The sequence below is a fragment of the Heterocephalus glaber genome, unplaced genomic scaffold (assembly GCF_053883595.1).
Source record: "Heterocephalus glaber isolate CG9 unplaced genomic scaffold, H.glaber_assembly_v1.0 deba00001497, whole genome shotgun sequence".
Lineage (NCBI taxonomy): Eukaryota > Metazoa > Chordata > Mammalia > Rodentia > Bathyergidae > Heterocephalus > Heterocephalus glaber.
In genome coordinates this window covers 8,354,832-8,373,929 of record NW_028258320.1, presented here as the reverse complement: position 1 = coordinate 8,373,929, position 19,098 = coordinate 8,354,832, and the positions used below count along the sequence as shown (strand labels likewise).

Below are 19,098 nucleotides of genomic sequence, written 5' to 3'. Positions count from 1 at the left end.
GTTGCTCTGACCCCCTGCCACTAACTGTGTGTGGCAGTGGTGTCGGAAGCCCCAGCCCGCCTGGGGGTTCCGATCTGGCAGACTTTGGGCCTTTCTCCTAGTCTCCTAGGCCTGGCATATGGCTCAGGGCTCATAGAGGGGCAGCCTGGAGCCGAGTTGATGCCTGCTGGCCCTGTGAGCTATTTACTGTGAAACTAAAATGAAATATTCAGTCCCCAGTTGCATTGATTGCATCTGAAGTGCTGAGCAGGGACCCATGGCCAGTAGGTTCTGGGACAGACAGGGAACACTTCCATCATTCTGGAAAGTTCTTCCAGACAGCACTGGCCCTCAGCACCCATGATCTGATCAAAAGGACTCTGTGTGAGGCTGGGTTATTACTTTATTTTATTTTTAGAAAAACATTTATTGGTACATTTTTGAAGTTGGGTTATTTTACACCCATTGAACTACTGAGTTTCTTGCTGTTGGCTTCTGATGGTGTTGGTTTTAGGGATTTAGACATGACAGTCTCAAGATGGGGTCTTTATAATATTTTGCCACAGATGCCAAGAATTATTTTTGACAGCTAAAGGAGGGGTCCATGACACCAGTCCTGAAACTGTGCAGAAGAAGCTAGGAAAAGATTCCGGATCTTCTGCATCCAGATTGCATATTTCGTAGTGGAACACTTTGGCCTGCAGACCCAGGACCAGGGCGACACAGAGAGAACCCACTCACTCGCAGGCAGGAACCCTGGAAATGCTGGGTGTTTGCATCCAAATATGTATGGAAATGGGCCAGTGAGAGAACCTTGTGGGGGTCCTAGGGTTGGGAGCGAGGGGACAGTGGAGCTAAGGATTTAGGGGAAATCTCTAGAGACTAGAAATCATGCAGTAAGCCTGGGCTCTAGAGCTCCAGATTTGCCATTTCCTAGCCACTCACTTTTAGTTAAGACCTTTGACTTCTCTGGGCCTATGTTTAGACTGCTGGACAATTAGAGAAAGGCATTGTCACATGCAGGAAGGGCGCAGGCTTCAGCCTTGTTGCACTTACTAGCTGTGTGGTTCCAGGAGGAAACTTAACTTCAGGTCTCTTGCGTGATGCAGGAACACTGTGCGCACAACAGCTGTCATGCTTGGTGCTTAGCGTGGTGCTGGCCCCTGCTGTGGTTGGGGTGTACAGGTGTCAGCCAGGACGAGGGAGAGGCTGAGGATGACAAGATGATGCAGACAGTGTGCATTCATTGGCCCTACTGCCATCATCACCACCTCTGTGCTCCCTGGGCCCATTTTCTGACACACTCACAGAGTGATAACCACAGACAGGCGAAAGCGTTGCAGTCCATGGGGCGGGACTCAGACAGAGTCACTGTAGATCTCCTACGACGGTCCCCCTCCACCCCACCTGCAACCACAGCGTCATGGACTTAAGGTTTGTGGGAAGTGAGCAGAAAGCCTCTGAAGTCCTCCTGGGGAAGCCACTGGCTGTATACTTGGACGTGGGTCCATTCTGGCCCCAGGCTTTCCATAGCAGGGGTCCGCAGACTGAGATATTTTAGGCTTCAGGAGTTAAATAGCCTGTGCTGGAGCTGTCCAGCTCTGTATGTGCAGCATGAAACAGCCAGTGACCCCTGTATAGATGACAGGTGGGGCTGTGTTCCAACATCTCTGGGTCTGCAGGAGCAGGTGGTCTACTCTGGTTCAGTAGCCGCGATTCACCATCTCTCCCTGGTGTCTTTCTGTATCTGTCCGGGGCTTGCAGGGCTCAGATGAGCAGTCTCATTCTCCTTGGAGCCTTGCTGGGTTCCAGCGCTAGTGCTTAGCTCTGCTTCTGGCAGGCTCAGTGACAAAGCAGAGCGGCTGTGACTTGGGACAGCCACCAACAGATGGCCATTACCTTGTATGAGTGCGACCAAAAACTAAAGTGAATGTTTAAATTTTTTTTCTCTTCTTAAAATTTTTTTTGAAGGTTTAAATTTGAAAAAAAGTATCACAGTAAAAGACAGATTGCTATGAATCCCCTCAAAATCTTCCTACTCACTCTACACACTCATCCCATTGTTCTTGCCACTTTCTGAAGCAGTTCTGAAGTCCTCTTTACTGTGTGTCTTTAGTTGCGTTGTTGTGGCTGCTTCAATGTCCTGAACTGATGCAAAACACTGACCTTTCATGGTCATTTTGATTTGGGGGAAGTGTCAGAGGTTACACAGTGCCAGATCTGGTGAATAAGATGGATTAAGACACATTAATTTTCTTTTTGAGACAGGGTCTTGCTATGTAGTTCAGAATGACCTTGAACTCACTATACTATGCAGCCCAGGCTGGCCTCGAACTTGCAGCGATCCTCCCACCTTAGCCTCCCGAGTGCTAGGATCACAGGCATGCGCCACCATGCCCGGCCCAGTCTGTGATGTTTTTATGAGCCTGCCTTGCCACTGGATGGCACATGGCAACAGCACTCACCATATTTTTGATCACACCCTGCAAAGATATTCAGGAAAGAGGACTTCCAGAACTGCTCAGAAAGTGGCAACAAGGTTGAGATGAGTGGGTTCAAAGTAAGGGAAGGATTTAGAGGGGGGATTCACGGTGATGTGTCTTATACTGTAATTTTTTTTTTGAGTTTTTATTTTTTTTATTTTTTCTTCCCCATTAACTTTATTGGTACATTTTAGGTATAAAATGCAGTTACATTCATCATTGGGATCTTGTACCTTTACATGAGTCTCTTGGTTCTTATTTTTTTCCCCTTCCCCTGCCCTCCCTTCACCCCCTCCACCCTTCCCTATTTGCAAAGAAATTTTTTCCATTTTTTTCCTCTTCTCATATTTTTTCCTTTCTCTTTTTTCCCTTCCCCTACCCCTCCCAATTCCCCTGCTCTTTTAGATCTTTTCTTCCTGTTACACAATATCAGTTATACATTATTTATTTATTTATTAATTTTAATTTTTTTTTTTTATACATTTTTTAAATTACAATATTAAGATCTAGGAGACATTACCACAGATTTCACAGAATTTAAAAGGATATAGAAAGCATATTACAAAAATCTTTCTTGAAATAAATTTGACCACTTCTAAGAAGTAACCTGGAAGACAAATTAATGAAATTAACTCTGGAGGAAATACAAAATTTGAACAGAGCCTATCAAAGAAAGCATATTCCCAGCTTGAAAACCTACCCATATGACAACAGCAGGCTCATAAACATTTTAACTGATAAATTATATCAAACAATTGAAGCAGAAAAAAGAAGGAACACTTCTCCCCTCATTCTAGGAACTCAACATCGCAACAATCCCAAAACTGGACAAAGATAATAGAAGAAAAAAATATGAACATAGATAGAAATTTGTTTAACAAAATGAACTTTTAGAAGTCAGATCTGGCAGGATGTAGAAAGTGGTTTTGCTATAGGGATGGCAGTGTTGATTCAGCATTGGAAGATCCACCCCCGAAAGTCATCATTTTAACAGAGGAAAGGAAAAAGCCATATGATCCTGTCACTAGCTGGAGAAAAAGTATTGGACTAAATTCCACAGCTGTTCATGGTAAAAGCTCTCAGGAGAGTAGAAGTAGAACAGAAACTTCTCAACAGATTAAAGACATGTACTCCATACTTCCAACAAAAATGGCTTATGTGAATGGAGAAGATACAATGCTTTCTCCTTAAGGTGGGGAACAAGGGCAGATATGCTTACTCTTTATCTGTCCATTAAACTTTGAAACCTAGTCCCTACCAAAATAGTCTGGCAATAAAATGACACAACTAGGATAGGATTGGCACGGCAGAAGCAAAACCTTTATATGTAGAGGAAACAATCATCTACAGAGAAAATACTAAGAAATCTCTAGGAGCCCCTAGAACCTGTACCCGCATCCAGCAGGATTAGAAAACCTAAGGCATACATAAAAACTCAGGTCCGTGTACACTTGCTATAAATGAAGAATTGGATATTGAAATTTAAAAGTTATGTAGGAGTACAAAGGACCTAGAAAAGTTAAAAATAAAAACAAAAACAGGGTTGGAAGATGTTTAGTACCTAATTTTAAGACTTCTTCTAAAGCTACAGTAATCAAGGCAGTGTTGGTGCAGGGAAAGACATATAGATCGTTTGAAAAAAACAGAGAATCTAGAAATAGAACCACACATATATGGTCCACCGAGTCCCAAAAGATTACCCAACATTAGCATTTTATAGAATATAAACTCAATTCAAGAGTCGAGGAAGAGACAGTGTTTTCAGCAAATAGCACTAGAACACCTGGCATCCATATAAAAAAAATCAACCTCAACCCTTTACTTCCATACATGAAAATAACTTGAAGGTATCCACAAACCTAAATAAGAAAGCCTAAAAGTAAAAAACTTTAAGAAGAAATTATAAGGGAAAATATCTATGAATTCAGGGTGGACAAGAATTACCTAGGATACAAAAAACATGATGTATAAAAGAAAAAAATTGATACATGAGATTCCATCAAAATCTAGAACTCTAAATGACATCATCAAAATGAAAAGTAGTCCTTAAACAGACCACATTTACAATGCATATAACCTATGACCAGAATATATAAAGAATTCTTAGGGCTCATTAATAGACAACCCAATTAAAATGTAGACATAAGAAGATGATAAATAGCCAGTATAGCACAAGGAATGGCGTGCAACTCTAGAATCAGAAAAATACTAATCAGTACAATAATAAGATTGAATTATACACTCATTAGGGAGATGAAGTTAAAAGTTTTAAAAGCCTTGTCATGACTTTTTCTTTTTGTTGGATTCTCCCCCTTTGCGTTTAATTTGTCACGCCCAATGGATTCATTCTGCTGGGTTTCCTGGGGTTGTGATCCTCATTGTCTTTTCCTAGGGTACTGTCTAAAATTTTTTGGAGTGCCGGTTTAGTATTCATGAAGTTCCTGAGGTGTTCTTTCTCATGAAAGTATCTTATTTCTCCATCAATTTTGAAAGATAATTTTGCAGGGTACATCAATCTGGGTTGGAGGCTGTTTTCCTTTAGGGCTTGAAATACATCACTCCAAGCTCTTCTTGCCTTGAGGGTTTGCATTCAGAAGTCTGCTGTGATTCTGATGGGTGTTCCTTTGTATGTGATTTGTTTCTTTTCTCTCACTGCTTGTAGAATTTTGTTCTTCTGTTGAATTTCTGGAATCCTAACTATTATATGCCTATGTGTAGATTTTTTTTGATTAAGGCTAGCTGGAGTCCTATATGCCTCACTTATCTGTATGTGAAGTTCTTTTCCCCTGCTTGGGAAGTTTTCTGCCATCACTTCTGCAAACAGTTTTTTTATGTCATCTGCACTCTCTCCTGTTTCTTCATTGACTCCAATCAGTCTTATGTTATTCTTCTTTGCATTGTCTAGCAGCTGCTGGATTGATTTCTCGTGTTCCCTTACAATTTTAAAGCAATTTTTCTTTTCCTCCTCACTAATTGCAATCTTATCTTCTATATGTGAAATTCTGTCCTCACATTGGTTCATTCTGCTGTGCAGACTTTCAATGGAGTTTTTAATCTCTTGGAAATCTGTTTGTATCTGTTTTATGGATTCCATTTGTTTCCTATGTTGGGATTTCGTCATGTTCCTCAGATCCTCTATTTTTTTTAATCTGTGTCCTCTCTAGATTTATTAATCATATCTTGCATCATGAGCAAAATCTTGGCTGTTTTCTGAGTAATTATTTCTGATTTCATTTTTCCCAGATCCTCTTTTGTTGCCAGTTCAGAGAGTCCAGGTGGTTGAGTATCAGATTGTTTCATCTCGTTTCCCTTTGGGGTTGCTGTAGGTGATCTGGAAGTCTGTTTTTGAGGCTTGTTTACATGTCTTCTCATTTCCACGGGGGGGGGGGTGATTCTGGCGCCCACACGGCTCGCCTTCTCTGCCCTAGGAGCCTGAGATGGCAGCAGGGGAGCTTCCTTCTGGGTTCTGGGACTGGCTCACCTTCTCTGCCCTAGGAGCCTGGGATGGCAGCGGGGGAGCTTCCTTCTGGGTTCTGGGCTTATACTGTAATTTTTAAAGTTATTTAAACATTCACTGTCTTGTCTCTTAAAAACTGTTCCAAAATTCCTCCATTTCCCCTAATAGATGTCAGCCTTTACTGAGGGAGCTGAGTCTTACCTGTGGGTCCACTGTGTGGATGTCCCTAGGTGGACCTGCCACTACTTGTCCCTTTGCCAGTCAGAGCCACAGAGGAGGACAGCATGGGCTGGGGTCCAGCCTCACCTCTGCCTTTCATCTGTTTGCTCTGGGAACAATTTCTTTGGGTGGATGGGGTGGGGGATGGCAGAAGGAAGCATGTAGCTTTGGACTCCAGCTTGAACCGTGCGTGTTCCCTGAGGAGCAGTGGAGATGGCAGATTGGTTACAGCAAATATTGTCACCCAGAACCGTGTGGGGCTACTTCAGAGCTGAGGGTCGGAGGAAAGTGAATGTCCATAGGGAAAGTTGGCTGCAATGTGGGCCTTAGATCTTCTGAGCTGGGCTAGCAGAGGCTCCTCCCTCACACTTGGCTGGGGAGCTGGGTGAGGTCTATCTGCCACCAAAAGGCTGGTGACCCTGGGTAGGGCACGTTCTCTGTGGAGGAGGCTGGAATGTGGCACCAGAGGTGGTCAGCTGCCCTGGGCATGTGTGTTGGTGTCACCCTGACACTTATCGGGGGTCCTGGCCTCGTGGGTCCTGCCCTGTGCTACAGGGGGGAGGGCAGGCTTGTTTGTGACCCTGACACCGCAGGGGGACACATGTGCATGAAGCCTGAAGGAGGCTCCCACCAGTTAGCATGAGGGAGGCCCAGTGAAATTCCACTCAAATCAGGATCCATGGCTGGGAAAACCGACAGAACATGTGTAGCTGCATACTGTGGGGACAGCGAGGTGTTTTTGTATGGGCAGAGGTGGAACAGTCATTGCAGATTGCTGTCCTGTTTTTCATTGTCCTTGTGTGTCACCTGATCCACAGTGACCCTCCATCGCCTCCATTGCAGGGATGGTGGACACAGCCTCATCCATTCTCAATGTTCCTGCTGGGAGAGGCCCTGGTCCCATGGGCTGGATGCCCTAGGCAGCAACAGACCCACTGAGGATGGCTTTGTGTGGTCTCAAGGGACAGTTGCTCAGCGGTCCTGCTGGCTGAGGGGAGGGGAGCAGCTCACATCCACCTGTGAGCAGCAGCAGCCTTCAGGGAACATGAGTCCTTCGCAGACCCCTCCCCATCTGGCTGAGTGTTCAGCCATGGGTCTGGGCTTGGCTGCATGGAAGCCCTCCTTAACTTGAATCCATCCTTACCTTGGCCCATGAGTGTGAGCACCCATGTCTCCAGGAAGAGGTTCCTGAATTTTGAGTTTACCACAGACTCGTGTATCTTTGTAACTCATTTGGGCCACGTGCTGAACTTCTGCAAGGTGATCCCAAAGTGACCCCTTGGGGATGGAGAAAACTGTCACTGATGCAGAGGTGGAAAGCCAGAGTTAAAGGAATTCAAGCACAGAAAGACAAGTGCCATTCCTGGCTTTTCCTGTGGGTTGCAGACTCAGTGCCCTGCCTGGGAGGTGGCTCCGGGGACCCAGGCAAAGTGCTTGTCCACAGCGGGCATCTGTAGCCATGACAACTGCAGATTCCTTCAGGGAAAGATGTCTGAGAGAAACCTTGTCAGAGGGTGATTTCTCTGTCTTAGTCACATATTTCCCCCTCTTTTTCTGCTCTGTGCTGTGTCACCTCTTGCTTGTGGTTATTGTCTGTGTGTTGAACTGTTTTCCTAAAGAAAAACTAAGTGTTTGGCTGCTTGATTCTGAGCTCATTCTTTAAGTACAGGAGAGGAATGTGACATAAATGAAGCAAATGCCCTACTCTGAAATGATAGGGGATAAACCTGTAACCAGCTTCGCTTTCAAGGCATCCTACAGCAAAGGAATTTTTTGTTGAAAAGATTCATTATTAAATTGCTTAACTTGGGATGCTGTCATGTACTTGTTGTATTTGAACACCAAGTTCAAGTCCCTGCCTAAGAATGAGGGCTTACTAGGCCCTATTAACATGGAGAGTGATTTTGTTTTAATTTTGGAAAACATGCACATTAGAGAGCAGTGGAGGTCACAGGGAGTGTGTGTGTATCTATGCGCATGCGTGTGTGTACACAAGTATCTAAGTCAGGGTGAGAAAGGACTTCAACTTGCAGGGGCACGGGAAGGGTGACTTGCTGAAGGTCAAGTGTGTGGCTCAGGGAGGGAAGCCAGGAGAGGAATTTGGGGAGTTTGCTTCTGCTCACATAGGTCATGAAAGTCTTGGGCTCCAGGGTCTCTAACGCCTCCATGTGTCTTCAGACCTGTCCTTTAGTGACAGAAACAGGAAGTTAAAAGCAACCCACAGCCAAACCCCTTCCTGGTGTTAGGATTGAAACTCAGCCCAAGTGACAACTCAATCCAGCTGGCTCTGTGGGTAAACGTATTTGCGTGACTTGCGTAAAATTGTCCTGGGAGACGATGTTGCTTTAGACCCAGGACTCCTTAGTGAACTTACTTTAAAAAGTTCTGTTGCTATTACTGAACTGAGCTATAGTTTAGGTCTTGAGTTTTTGGTCGTAATTTTTTGTTGTTTTGGTTTTTTAGACAGGGTCTCGCTATATAGTTCAGGCTGGCCTTGAACTCACTGTGGAGCCCAGGCTGACCTCAAACTTGGGGCAATCCTCCTGCCTCAGCCCTGGGATTATAGGAGTGTGCCGCCACACCCAGCAGGTGGTATTATTTTTATTTCTTCCATTCTGTCTCCTATCTACATCTCACTGCTCAAGTGAAATGACACAGCATTACCCTTCTTCACCTAGCCAGCAGGCCAAATGGTTCTAGGTTCTTCAGAATTCTGACATTGGACTTAGGAAAGCATCCTTTGCTCCCCAAGTGTGGCTCTTCCCTCAGCCCTGGTTCCTTGCTGGAGAGCTGGTCTTTGGTGTGGTTGTGATGGAAATGCGTCTCCCAGATGTACCCGTTGGCAGGCAGCTTCTCCTTTCCAGGGTGAGTGGCCAGACGCAGTGAGATCATGGGAGAGAAACTGTTCCTGTTTCTGGTACCCAGACTTTCCAGGGGCTGCAGGGGTTGGTGGCAGGTGTGAAGTAACTAGAAACTGTGCTCTGAATGCATGAGAGCAATCTCAGTAAACTTTGCAACCAGGTTTCAGGAATGAGTTTCATCTGGATTACTAAAACCACCATATGCAGTGGAGGACAACTCGAGTGTTGGCAATGGGTACTAACTTAGTACTTCTCTGTTTCAGTTTTGTTATGGAGTATTTGCCATTCCCAGTGAGGGTGACATCAAGGGATGATATGGGGGTCCAAAGATGGCAAGCTGAGACTATTAAAATGTATTTTTTAACCTTAAAAGAAAGGTTTCTGTTACTGTTTTCATTGCCTGTTTTAACAAATCCACACCATGCTCATTGAGTGCCATGCCCTATGTTAAGAATGTATAAATATTAACTGTTTTCGTAGTCAAATCATCTTCACGACACAGGTGGAGAAACTGAGGAACAGAATAACTCGCCCCACGTCATACATATGCCTAGGGAGTAACATTGCCAGGTTTTATACTCAAGTATCAAGTCGGACTCTGGACACCGCCCTTGATTTCAGAATTTGAGTTTCCCATCAATTCCTTGGTGCCCGGAATCTCTGACATTTTGTGGTTGACTTTTTAAACTATGGTCAATTAAGAAAAATTCATTCCCCTTAGCAAACACCAGCTAATTGTGAAATGTTTAGGAAATCATCATCAATGAGTTTTTCTCTGAAGAAGATGCCTGGGTTTCTTACTTTTTCCTGTATTGCTTGGAGTGGAAAAAACTGTAAGACCAGGTGCTCTGTGGCTGAAAGATCTGTGAGGCTGATGTAAAAGGTCCAGCGGGTCCCAGCAATCAGAGGCCACCGAGGCGGCCGTCCTGGCTCACATCTGTGCAGCATGCGGTTTTCTTGGCACCAGACAGTGGCTGCCCTCCTTCGCCAGAGACGCCTTGCCTGCGGACCCAGACAGTCCTCAGCCATCACCCCACATTTCCTGCAGGCTGGGGACGCGGGGGAAACTCCAGGAGGCCGCTGAGGGAGCCCACGATTCCGATCAAGGGCTGCTGTGTCCCGGCTTTCCCGCCCCAGGCTGTGAGTCCTCAGTCATGGAACAGGGACAGGGCTGGAATACCAAGCTATTTTCCGCCCAGACCCCGCCCACCAGCTTTTCCACCTTTGCTTCCAGGAGTACTCTTCTCAGCGGACAGTGCCTTCCTGTATAGCCTGTTAGAGCTTTGGAAATCATGCAGAATGCTTGCAGGAGGGAGCATCCATGGCCCAGCCAGAGGCTTCAGTTATTCAGTGTGCAGAATGACCAGAGCCTTGGCCTTGGCCCTTGGTCCAAGGCTGTTCCTCTCCTTGCCCAGGCCCTGGAAATGCTGATGTGTTTTCAAGATCTCAAGCAGCACAAATTCTAACACTGCTAGTTGGAGGAGCCATAGACCGTGCATGCCACACCCAAAGTTGCCCCCTGGGGGGCTCAGATACAAACAGGAAAACAGTCCCTAAGAGTGAGCTCTTGCGTCACCTGGCCAGGTGTGGCACAAGCAGGTTGTGCAGAGGAGGAAGAGTCTTGGGTTGTGTGGATTGCCCTTTGTAAGTCCCTGCCTGTGAACCCTGCAGTGGTGCATAGAAGTCACGCATTGGGTTTGAGGGTGACACATCCATGTTTAACAAGGGCGTTCCATATTTGTAAGTTAAAATAATCACTTACTGTATTTAATCGAGTCCGGGAAATTGTTGATCAGAGGGTGCCATGGAGGAGGGACAGAGGGAAACTGCACCTTCCTTGTCATGACAATGGCAGGCATTGGTCAGAGCCTGCACATTTTCACTACGTAAGGAAGCCTGTGGGCCCCCAGCTGGCCTTGCCTCTTTTCCACATGGTCTGATGACACAGTTCCAATGCCACTGTCAGTCCTCAGCTGCCCTGGTTGGCCTGTCGCCACCTTTGGCACTCAGTTCCTTTTGTTCCAGATACACTTTATCCCTGCTGTCTCCCTGGGCCAGCAGCAGCAGCTGCTTCTCCTCCTCCTCCTCCTCCTCCTCCTCCTCCTCCTCCTCCTCCTCCTCCTCCCTCCCTCCCTCCTCCCTCCTCCTCAAGGGCCTGAGCTCCCCCAGCAGCCCCTGCAGGAACTCCCTCCTGCCCTGGTGGTGCCTGGCCTTAAACAGACCTGTCCTCTGAGATGCCCAGAAGCCTATGTCAGCACGGGCCATATGCCCCACCTCAGGGTGGAGGGACCCTCAGTACACCTGACAGATCTGGGAGCGTGCCAGGCCCCTAACCTGCAGCCCCAGTGCTACCCCACTCTCATGCTGTGCAGAAGAACATGGTCCCCAGCGCTCTGGGGATACAGCCAGAAGCCCGGGGAGTCATTCTTGACTCCTATTTCTGTCTCACTATGTATCTCAGGCTGGCCTCAAACTTGAGCCGATCCTCCTGCCTCATCCTCCCAAGTTATGTCCAGCCCCCCATCTTCAAGATATGTACAGAATCACCCACTTCCTGTCACCTGCACAGCCACCGCTTGGTCACTGTCCCCTCCCTTTTGGATTATTGAGGCAGCTCCTAACTCTGTCCCTTCAGTTCATTCCTGACACAGAGCCAGGGTGACACAGTCTGCCTGCGGTTATACCAGATGAAAGCACCTGATTCTAAAGTCTCCCAGGACCTCATCTGGTGCAGCACAGCAGCCTAGCACCCCTGTGTGTGATGGGGACCCTTCTCTCCAGGCTCCTCCCACCCCCTGGCCACCCCTGCCACAGCATGCTTCTCCTGTCCTCAAGACCCTCCTTCTCTGTGAGGTCACCCCTCTCTCCTCTGGCTTCTCTTCCTGCTCAGCACTCCCCACCAGCATACTTCCTGTGCTGCTTCTTCCTCACCTCCCCAAGGCAAGCATGCTTCCCAAGGAAGGGGTGCTGTTTGCTCTGCGTTTGTTTCCTGCCATCTCCCCAAGGCGTAGGGCAGTGTCTTGCCCAAAGCAAGGGCCCACAGGTCTCTGTTGAATGAATAACCAATAATTTTCCATATTTGAGACAGCTTCAAATACAGGCGAAGTCAAAAGAGGAAGCGAGCCTGGCGGGGGGGGGGGGGGCTCTTCTCAGTAGAATGAAATAAAAGATCATTGGTTTTCCCTATAGGATCGGAGATATCTGTTCCTTTCATTTGGAAAATTTTCTACTTTTGTAGTTTGTTGCAAAGCAACAAAACTGTTGAAAAGCAGTTTGTGCATTAACTTCAAGAGATCTTTGCACATTTTATTTTATTTTATTTTATTTTATTTATTTATTTTTTGGTAGTGGGGATTGAACTCAGATTCTTGCGCTTGCGCAGCAGGTGGCGAAACTACTGAGCTAAATCCCCGGCCCATCTTTGCACATTTTAAAAAGTAGCTGCATTTGCGCTTATAGTTCTTGTCTGTTGAACCTGTCTGTTGAGAGTGATCACTTCAGCTTCAGAAGTCATGTCGGGCTTTAAAATAAAATCCAAACCATTTCTCCAACCTCAGTGTCTCAAGGCGAGAGGGAGCTTTTTTTTTAACCCCATGCACCGCAAGTTACCAGTGCTGCACGGGTGTTCCTGGGTGGAGCCCGCGCTGGGCGTCATTGTTGCTGACGTGTGAGTGAGGCTCTCTGGTCTCCACGATGCATGCGTGTGTGGGCTTGCTGATTTAGGGGTGCTTTGTCAGCAGGGCAGCCCATCCTGCTGCACTGGGGCTAGGGTCCTTTTCTGCTGGGGATTCCGGCCTTGGGAGTGAGCACAGGGCTATCTCTGTAGGTTGAGGGCACTGGAACAAGAACGGCTTCCACCCATCGGTGAGCATACGGGCCTGGGATGCTCCTTCTCCTTACTGTAGATGTGATTGGGGACCCACCAGGGCCCCTCAGGGCCTCAGTGAGCAAACAAGATGTCAGGTGGCAGGGAGACTCTGATCAGAGGGGAGGGGTGACAGGAAGGCTCTGGTTGGTTCATTCATTAATTCAGAGGCATTTGTCACTAGGCTTTGGTGGGTGCTGGGCACAATGGTCATCAAAGCAGAGGTGGGTCATGGGGAGAAGTTACTAGAAACACATCTCTGAGGACAGGAATGTTAAGCAGAGTAGAACCTGGAGTCCAGGATGCCAGAGCCTGGCCCTATCTGAGACTCTAGCCTGCCATACCGCACACATGTCCATTCCTGCCCTGTGTCTGCAGGCCGGGGACACAGCATGGGCCTTTGGGGGTGGTTGAGGGCTTATGGGAGGGAAGCTGGGCTTGAGTTTTCCATTTTCCACGTGGACATCTCAGGAGTCTGTGTTCCGAAGCCATCCCGGGATCTAACTGCGGAGTCACCACCCTGGGAGGAGGTGGAGCGCTAACTGCTGCCTTGGGAATCTCCTCAAGTTACAGGCCCTCAGCTCTCGTTCCACGTAATGAGAACTGGTGGCAGAGGTAACAAGCTGGAGGCCCTGGGAACATGCCGGTCCTTCCGGGGCTGAGTGTGATCCGAAAACAGTGTCTGACTAACCTTCACCATCTCTCAGGCGCCGCGTCTGAGGAACCAGGGCTGCGCCGTTCTATTGCAGCCAGCCTGTTCCCACATCCCTGGGCTCCGTCCTCCCCATCCCTCTTCCCTCTTCCGAGGGTGGATGACACTTCTGTTATCACCAACCTCTCTCCCTGAGTTTCCTCACCCATAAAAGGAAACCCTGAGAAGTACTCATTTGTAACATACATGTGCGCGCGCACACACACACACACACACACACGTGCGCGCGCGTCCTGTGTGCATGGATGGTCCCAGGACCCTTTTATGGGCACCAAAGTCCAAGTCAGCTTAAGTCCCTTAGGAAAAACAGCACAGACTTGTGTATAACCTCCACACGTCTTCCCCTGTGCTTTACGTCATCTCTCCATTACTTCCCATACCTCCTACAAGGTGAATGCTGTGTAAACAGTTGTTGTATTATATTATTTTAGGAATAATGTCCAAAAGTCTGTACCTGCTCAATACAACAGTTCAAAAACTTTTTCTTTTGATCTGCAGTTGCTTGAATCTATGATACAGAACCTACAAATCTGGCAGGTATCTGCGTGTATGTTTTATATGTACGGGTCAGGTCTACAGTTTTAAGAAGGATAACAAGGTAAACCTCAAGTAAAGTAATACAGTAAGACCCACCTCCCACTATCCAGCCCAGGAAGCAAGGCTTCATGAGGAGTCTGAATCTTTTTGTGACAGTCCCCTGGTCCCAGAGACAGCTGTCTCCTTGGTTAATTATCCCACTTCTTTTTTCCATAGTGGCATTGTTTCTTCTTATCTGGCACTAAAAAAACAAACAGTAGATGCCATCAGAGTTCCACAGGTTTGTTTCCTTAGTGATGAACTCTTTGTGCCTTCAGATTTCACAGGGGTTTTCCATCCAGCAAACAGAGCTCAACATTGCAGCTGCTCACAAACTGCTCCTGAAAACATCCCGAAGTCTTTCTTCTCCTTGGGCGGCAACAGCTCAGTGACTCTCTATACTACTCCTCAAGGGGCCTGTGACAGTGTGCTGGGCCCACGGCTGCTCTCTCCAGAGGGAGCTGTGTCTCCGAGCTGACTTGCCCGCTGCAGACTGGTGGGCAATTGAGTTGGTAGGAGAGCAAAATGGAATCCTATTTTCAGGTTCTACATTTAGCTTCCAGCCCATTTGAATTGAAGGCAAATCTCATTGTACCTAGGCTTTTGTGTTTTTCTATCTTCCTTTACTTTTTAAAAAATTTTGTGGCTTTAAAGAAGTATAAATACCCACCTGCCTTGCAAGCGCAAGGTCCCGAGTTTGATCCCCGGTACAAAAAATAAAAAAAGAAGAAGTATAAATACTTGGCTCTAGAAGAAGGAGCTGTTGTTAAGCCTTCAAACTCTTAAGTACTCTCTGAAGGCTGCACATTTGCATCTGAAATACATGGAGTCGTAATTTTTAGTGCTCAGGACATATGGAGCATTGATAGTAAGGAGGAGGCTTCCAAAAGTAAATTAAGTCTATAGCAAATGTTAATCAGTCACCGCCTGGGACCATCCTGAGTGTTGTCAATGTGCAGAGAGGAAATGGATATGAAAGCTAGTGGTTTGCGCAAAGCCACACTGTCATGGGCATGATGGAGATGTAAGCAATGGTCCTACTAATAAGAAAACAGTTACATTTTCATGTGAGACACTGTGGGCCTTGGTCAAAATTAAGACTCAGGGATTAACAAGCCTTTTGGTGTTTCGAAGAGTCCACCACATAAACCACAAATCTCTCAGTTTCTCCTTACACTTACCAGCAGGGTTTTAAATAGGACTTGGGTTTTTCAGGAGCTTGTGTGCTTCAAAGGAGAAGTGCTGCATCTGACTGAGCATCGCTGTGGACAGGGAAGAGCGGCTGGTTCAAGGCCACCACACACCACCAGGAAAACAGCCAGGGCCACCATACGTCTCAATTTGTAGAGCTCTTTTTTTTTAATTCAGTTTTAAATTTTTTTGCCGTGTTGTACATTTACAGTTGATGAGAACGCAGCCTTCTGCCAGGAACTTAGTTTTTGAAAGTGATTTTTACAGGATTGGTTTAGGATGTGTGTACAGATAGTGTAGACAGTTCTCCAAAGTACCCCCCTCAAGAGGATTATGTAACCAAGCAAGGATTTACAGTGAGGAACCACCATCCTCCATTTTCACAGAATGTCTGCAGTATTGCTCTTAGGCAGGAAGGGATGGCTCATTTTATAAACATTTTCTCAACACTTGATTAGAGCCTCCCAGTTTTTTTCTGGTTAACCTCTAGTTAATAGAAAATTCAATTAATTAATAATAGTAAGCTCTTCTATAGTCTTCTTTTTTCCTGTCGTCCCTAAATCTCACTGGGAACCTGATTCCCCTCACCCTTTTTTAAAAATTTAGTAGTAAATATTTTTAAGATACTAGTAACAAGAACTCTGGTGTCCGGGGACACAAGTGTGGCCTCATGAAAGACATGATACTGGCTCAGAGGATTTTGTCACCTACTGATGTGAAGCATCAGAGCGCTTCCTGAGTGTTGCACATGCACCTAGGTATGACGCAGGCAGAGAGAAAATGCTGTAGGAAGGGGACACCAGAGACAGCTCCTTGGGAACCTCACCTAATGGAAGGCTCATGCCTGGTCTCATTTGAGTCTGTGCACCTGGGGTTGGATCCTGGTGTTTTGCTGCGCGTTTCAGGTTTGCAGGACCCAGTACCCAGTACCAGGTTGGCAAACCTAGTACACAGGGTTTCCAGAAGACAACAGGAGCACCGTTGACCCACACTTCTGGTGTGTGTGACTTCAGTTACCCATAGTAAACTGAGGTCAAAAATATTAAATGGAAAATTGAAGAAATCAGCAATTCATAAGTTTTCAAGTTCACGCTGTTCTGAGAAGGATGTTGAAGTCTCCAGCCCCTGCTCTGGTCCCTCTGAGGCGTCCACACTGTGTGCTCCCTCCCATTGGTCCCTTTGCAGCTGACCCGGTTATCAGGTTGTCAGTTTTTGACTCCCACTATGCTGTGGGGTGTTGTTCATGTCAACCCACTTAACTTAATAATGGTTCCAGTATGCAGGAGCAGCATGCTGGCTGCTCAGAAGTGCCAAAGAGAGGCCAGGAAGTGGTTTCTCCAAGTGCAAAGATGATCATTCTCAACTTAGGAAAGAAAAACCCATAGGCTGAGGTTGCTAAGATCCATGGTAAGAGGGGATCTTCAGTGAAGCTGAGAAGGAAAAAATTCCTGTTGTTTTCCTGTTGCATCTCACACTGCAAAAAAGTGTAGCCCCTGTCAGGGTGAAAAAGGGGTTAGGTTATCGGGTCGGGTATTATTCGTGGCCTCTACCATGTCCTGAGCATAAGAGGGGAATGAATAGATATTGGTAGCACTTGCCCTTGAATTTCATAATGGTTATACCTATGGGAGTTTAAATTCAATACACAAATCACCTACCTTTGTGCTATTGGACAGCAGCCTAACTTTCCTGAGTGTGTGTGTGTTCACGAGTGCATGTGTGTATCTTACCTGTGCAATTGGAATGTTAATACTTTTATAAAGATGTTCGGTGAGCTAATGCCTTAATATAATACCTGCAAGATGATAACTATTATTATTATACTGTCACTTTGACTGTTGTGTTCATTATAACTATGCAAGTCAGCTTGGAAAACTGAACAATAGCCTAGAAAATTATTTATTGAGCATAGAATTAGAGTCAAGAATTTAGATGTTCTTAAGGAATGCTCCCAATGGGCCAAACCCCCGATAGCTGAGTAAAGTACACAGGTCCCAGAGTCTGTGTGTTCTTTACAGAGACAGAGTCCACTGCAGTCAGTGTTCCTCCATGGCTTCTATTTCCTCTATATTTCTCAAAGGCACCACTTCTTTAGCCTTGGGGATTCTAATTTATTTGGTTGTGGTTGTATTTAGAAGTAACAAAGGAATCACTCTGATTTCCTTTCTTGGGTTTGGCTTTCAAAATATCTTTTGGGGTTGACGTATCATACTTCCAAGAACAATCTGTTTCTGGTGCCACAATCGGGAAGTGCAAATTTTTAAAATTATCACTCTGACTTTGTTCGTTTGCGTTTGCAGGGCCGGGGATGAACCCAGGGCTTGGCACAGGCTAGACCAGGGCTGGACCCTGCGCACACCCCAGCCCCGGAAGTGGGCTCTCATGGGGAACCTGGCTGTCGGGATCGGCACAAAAGGGAAGCTGCTTCTCCTCACGCCTTCCTGTTTCTCTTTCTCTCCTCGTGTGTCGAGCAGGGATCGACATCCTGAAGCTGGTGGCAGCCCAGGTGGGGACTCAGTGGAAGGATATCTACCAGTTCCTGTGCAATGCCAGCGAGAGGGAGGTGGCCGCTTTCTCCAACGGGTACACGGCCGACCACGAGCGAGCCTACGCTGCGCTGCAGCACTGGACGGTGCGTGGCCCCGAGGCCAGCCTGGCCCAGCTCATCAGCGCCCTGCGTCAGCACCGGCGCAACGACGTGGTGGAGAAAATCCGGGGTCTCATGGAGGACACCCCCCAGGTACGGGAGTCCTGCCTGCAGTCTCTGCTCACACTTTCTCAGGTGTGGGCAACAGGGAGCAGTGGCTGATCCCAGGCGTGGGTGCACATGGCCCACTTCTCCCCAGGCAAGGTCAACAGGCTCCCAGGAGTTAATGGGCTCTTCATGTGTAAAAATGACCGTTTTCTTTTACGTGGTTAATGTGTTTTTCTGTTCATGAGCCCGAGGCACCTATGCTATTTTTCCCTCAAGGGATTTGCCTTCGTGGCTTTTCACTCCGTCTCCAGAACACCTGTCCCGTCATAACCATGGTGGGTGGTGAGCCATTGTTAAATTAAACACATCCCGAAGTCAACTGTGTCCTCATCACAGATCTGAAGATGTATTTTTTCAGGCATTTTTGTCTTTTAAGGTCAATATTTAAACTGAAATCAGCCTTCCAGAATTACACATTTTCTTCCAGGGTCATGAGCATTCGAGTGGAAGCATAGTTGGAAGTTACTGCGATTTTGACAAAACTATTAAGAAACGACAAAATGAAAACCTAGCATGGCATTTCAAGTTACATGTTAGTTCTTTTTCTGTCTTTAATTTTTTTTATTTATTGGTACATTTTAGATATACATAATGATCATATTCATCGTAGGGGATTTGTACTTGCACATGATATATCTTGCTTTTTTTTTCCCCATTCCCCTTCCCTCCCTTCAACTCTTTTCTTTTGACTTGGACTTTTTGTGTCTCTATTTAAAGACCGTCTCTTGTAATGAGCATATACCTAAGGGTTTTTTCTTATATCTAGTCTGGTAGTTTAGTCACTTAGAAGATTTCAGTGTGGGTGCGTTACTCATATTTGAGTATAAATCTACCAACTTATTGTTTTCTATTTGTCCTGTTCTCTTTCTTCCCTCTGTTTATGTCTCCTTTTTTAAAAAAATCAAGTCTTCTTTTGGATTGGTCAAGTATTTTCTATTCTATGTTTCCTCCTCTATTAGCTTGTTAACTACACGTTGACTTATAATGGAAACCCTGGAGA

The 19,098-nt window shown here is 46.3% G+C and overlaps 1 protein-coding gene across 1 annotated transcript in view; it reads left to right on the top strand.

Annotated features, from left to right (window-relative positions):
- Tnfrsf21 (TNF receptor superfamily member 21) overlaps positions 1 to 19,098 on the top strand; it is a 65,953-nt gene that overhangs the window by 32,126 nt on the left and 14,729 nt on the right. Inside the window, exon 4 of the mRNA XM_004846399.4 lies at positions 17,818 to 18,083. Within this exon, the coding sequence (XP_004846456.1) occupies positions 17,818 to 18,083 (266 nt within the window). The remainder of the gene's footprint in view (positions 1 to 17,817; positions 18,084 to 19,098) is intronic.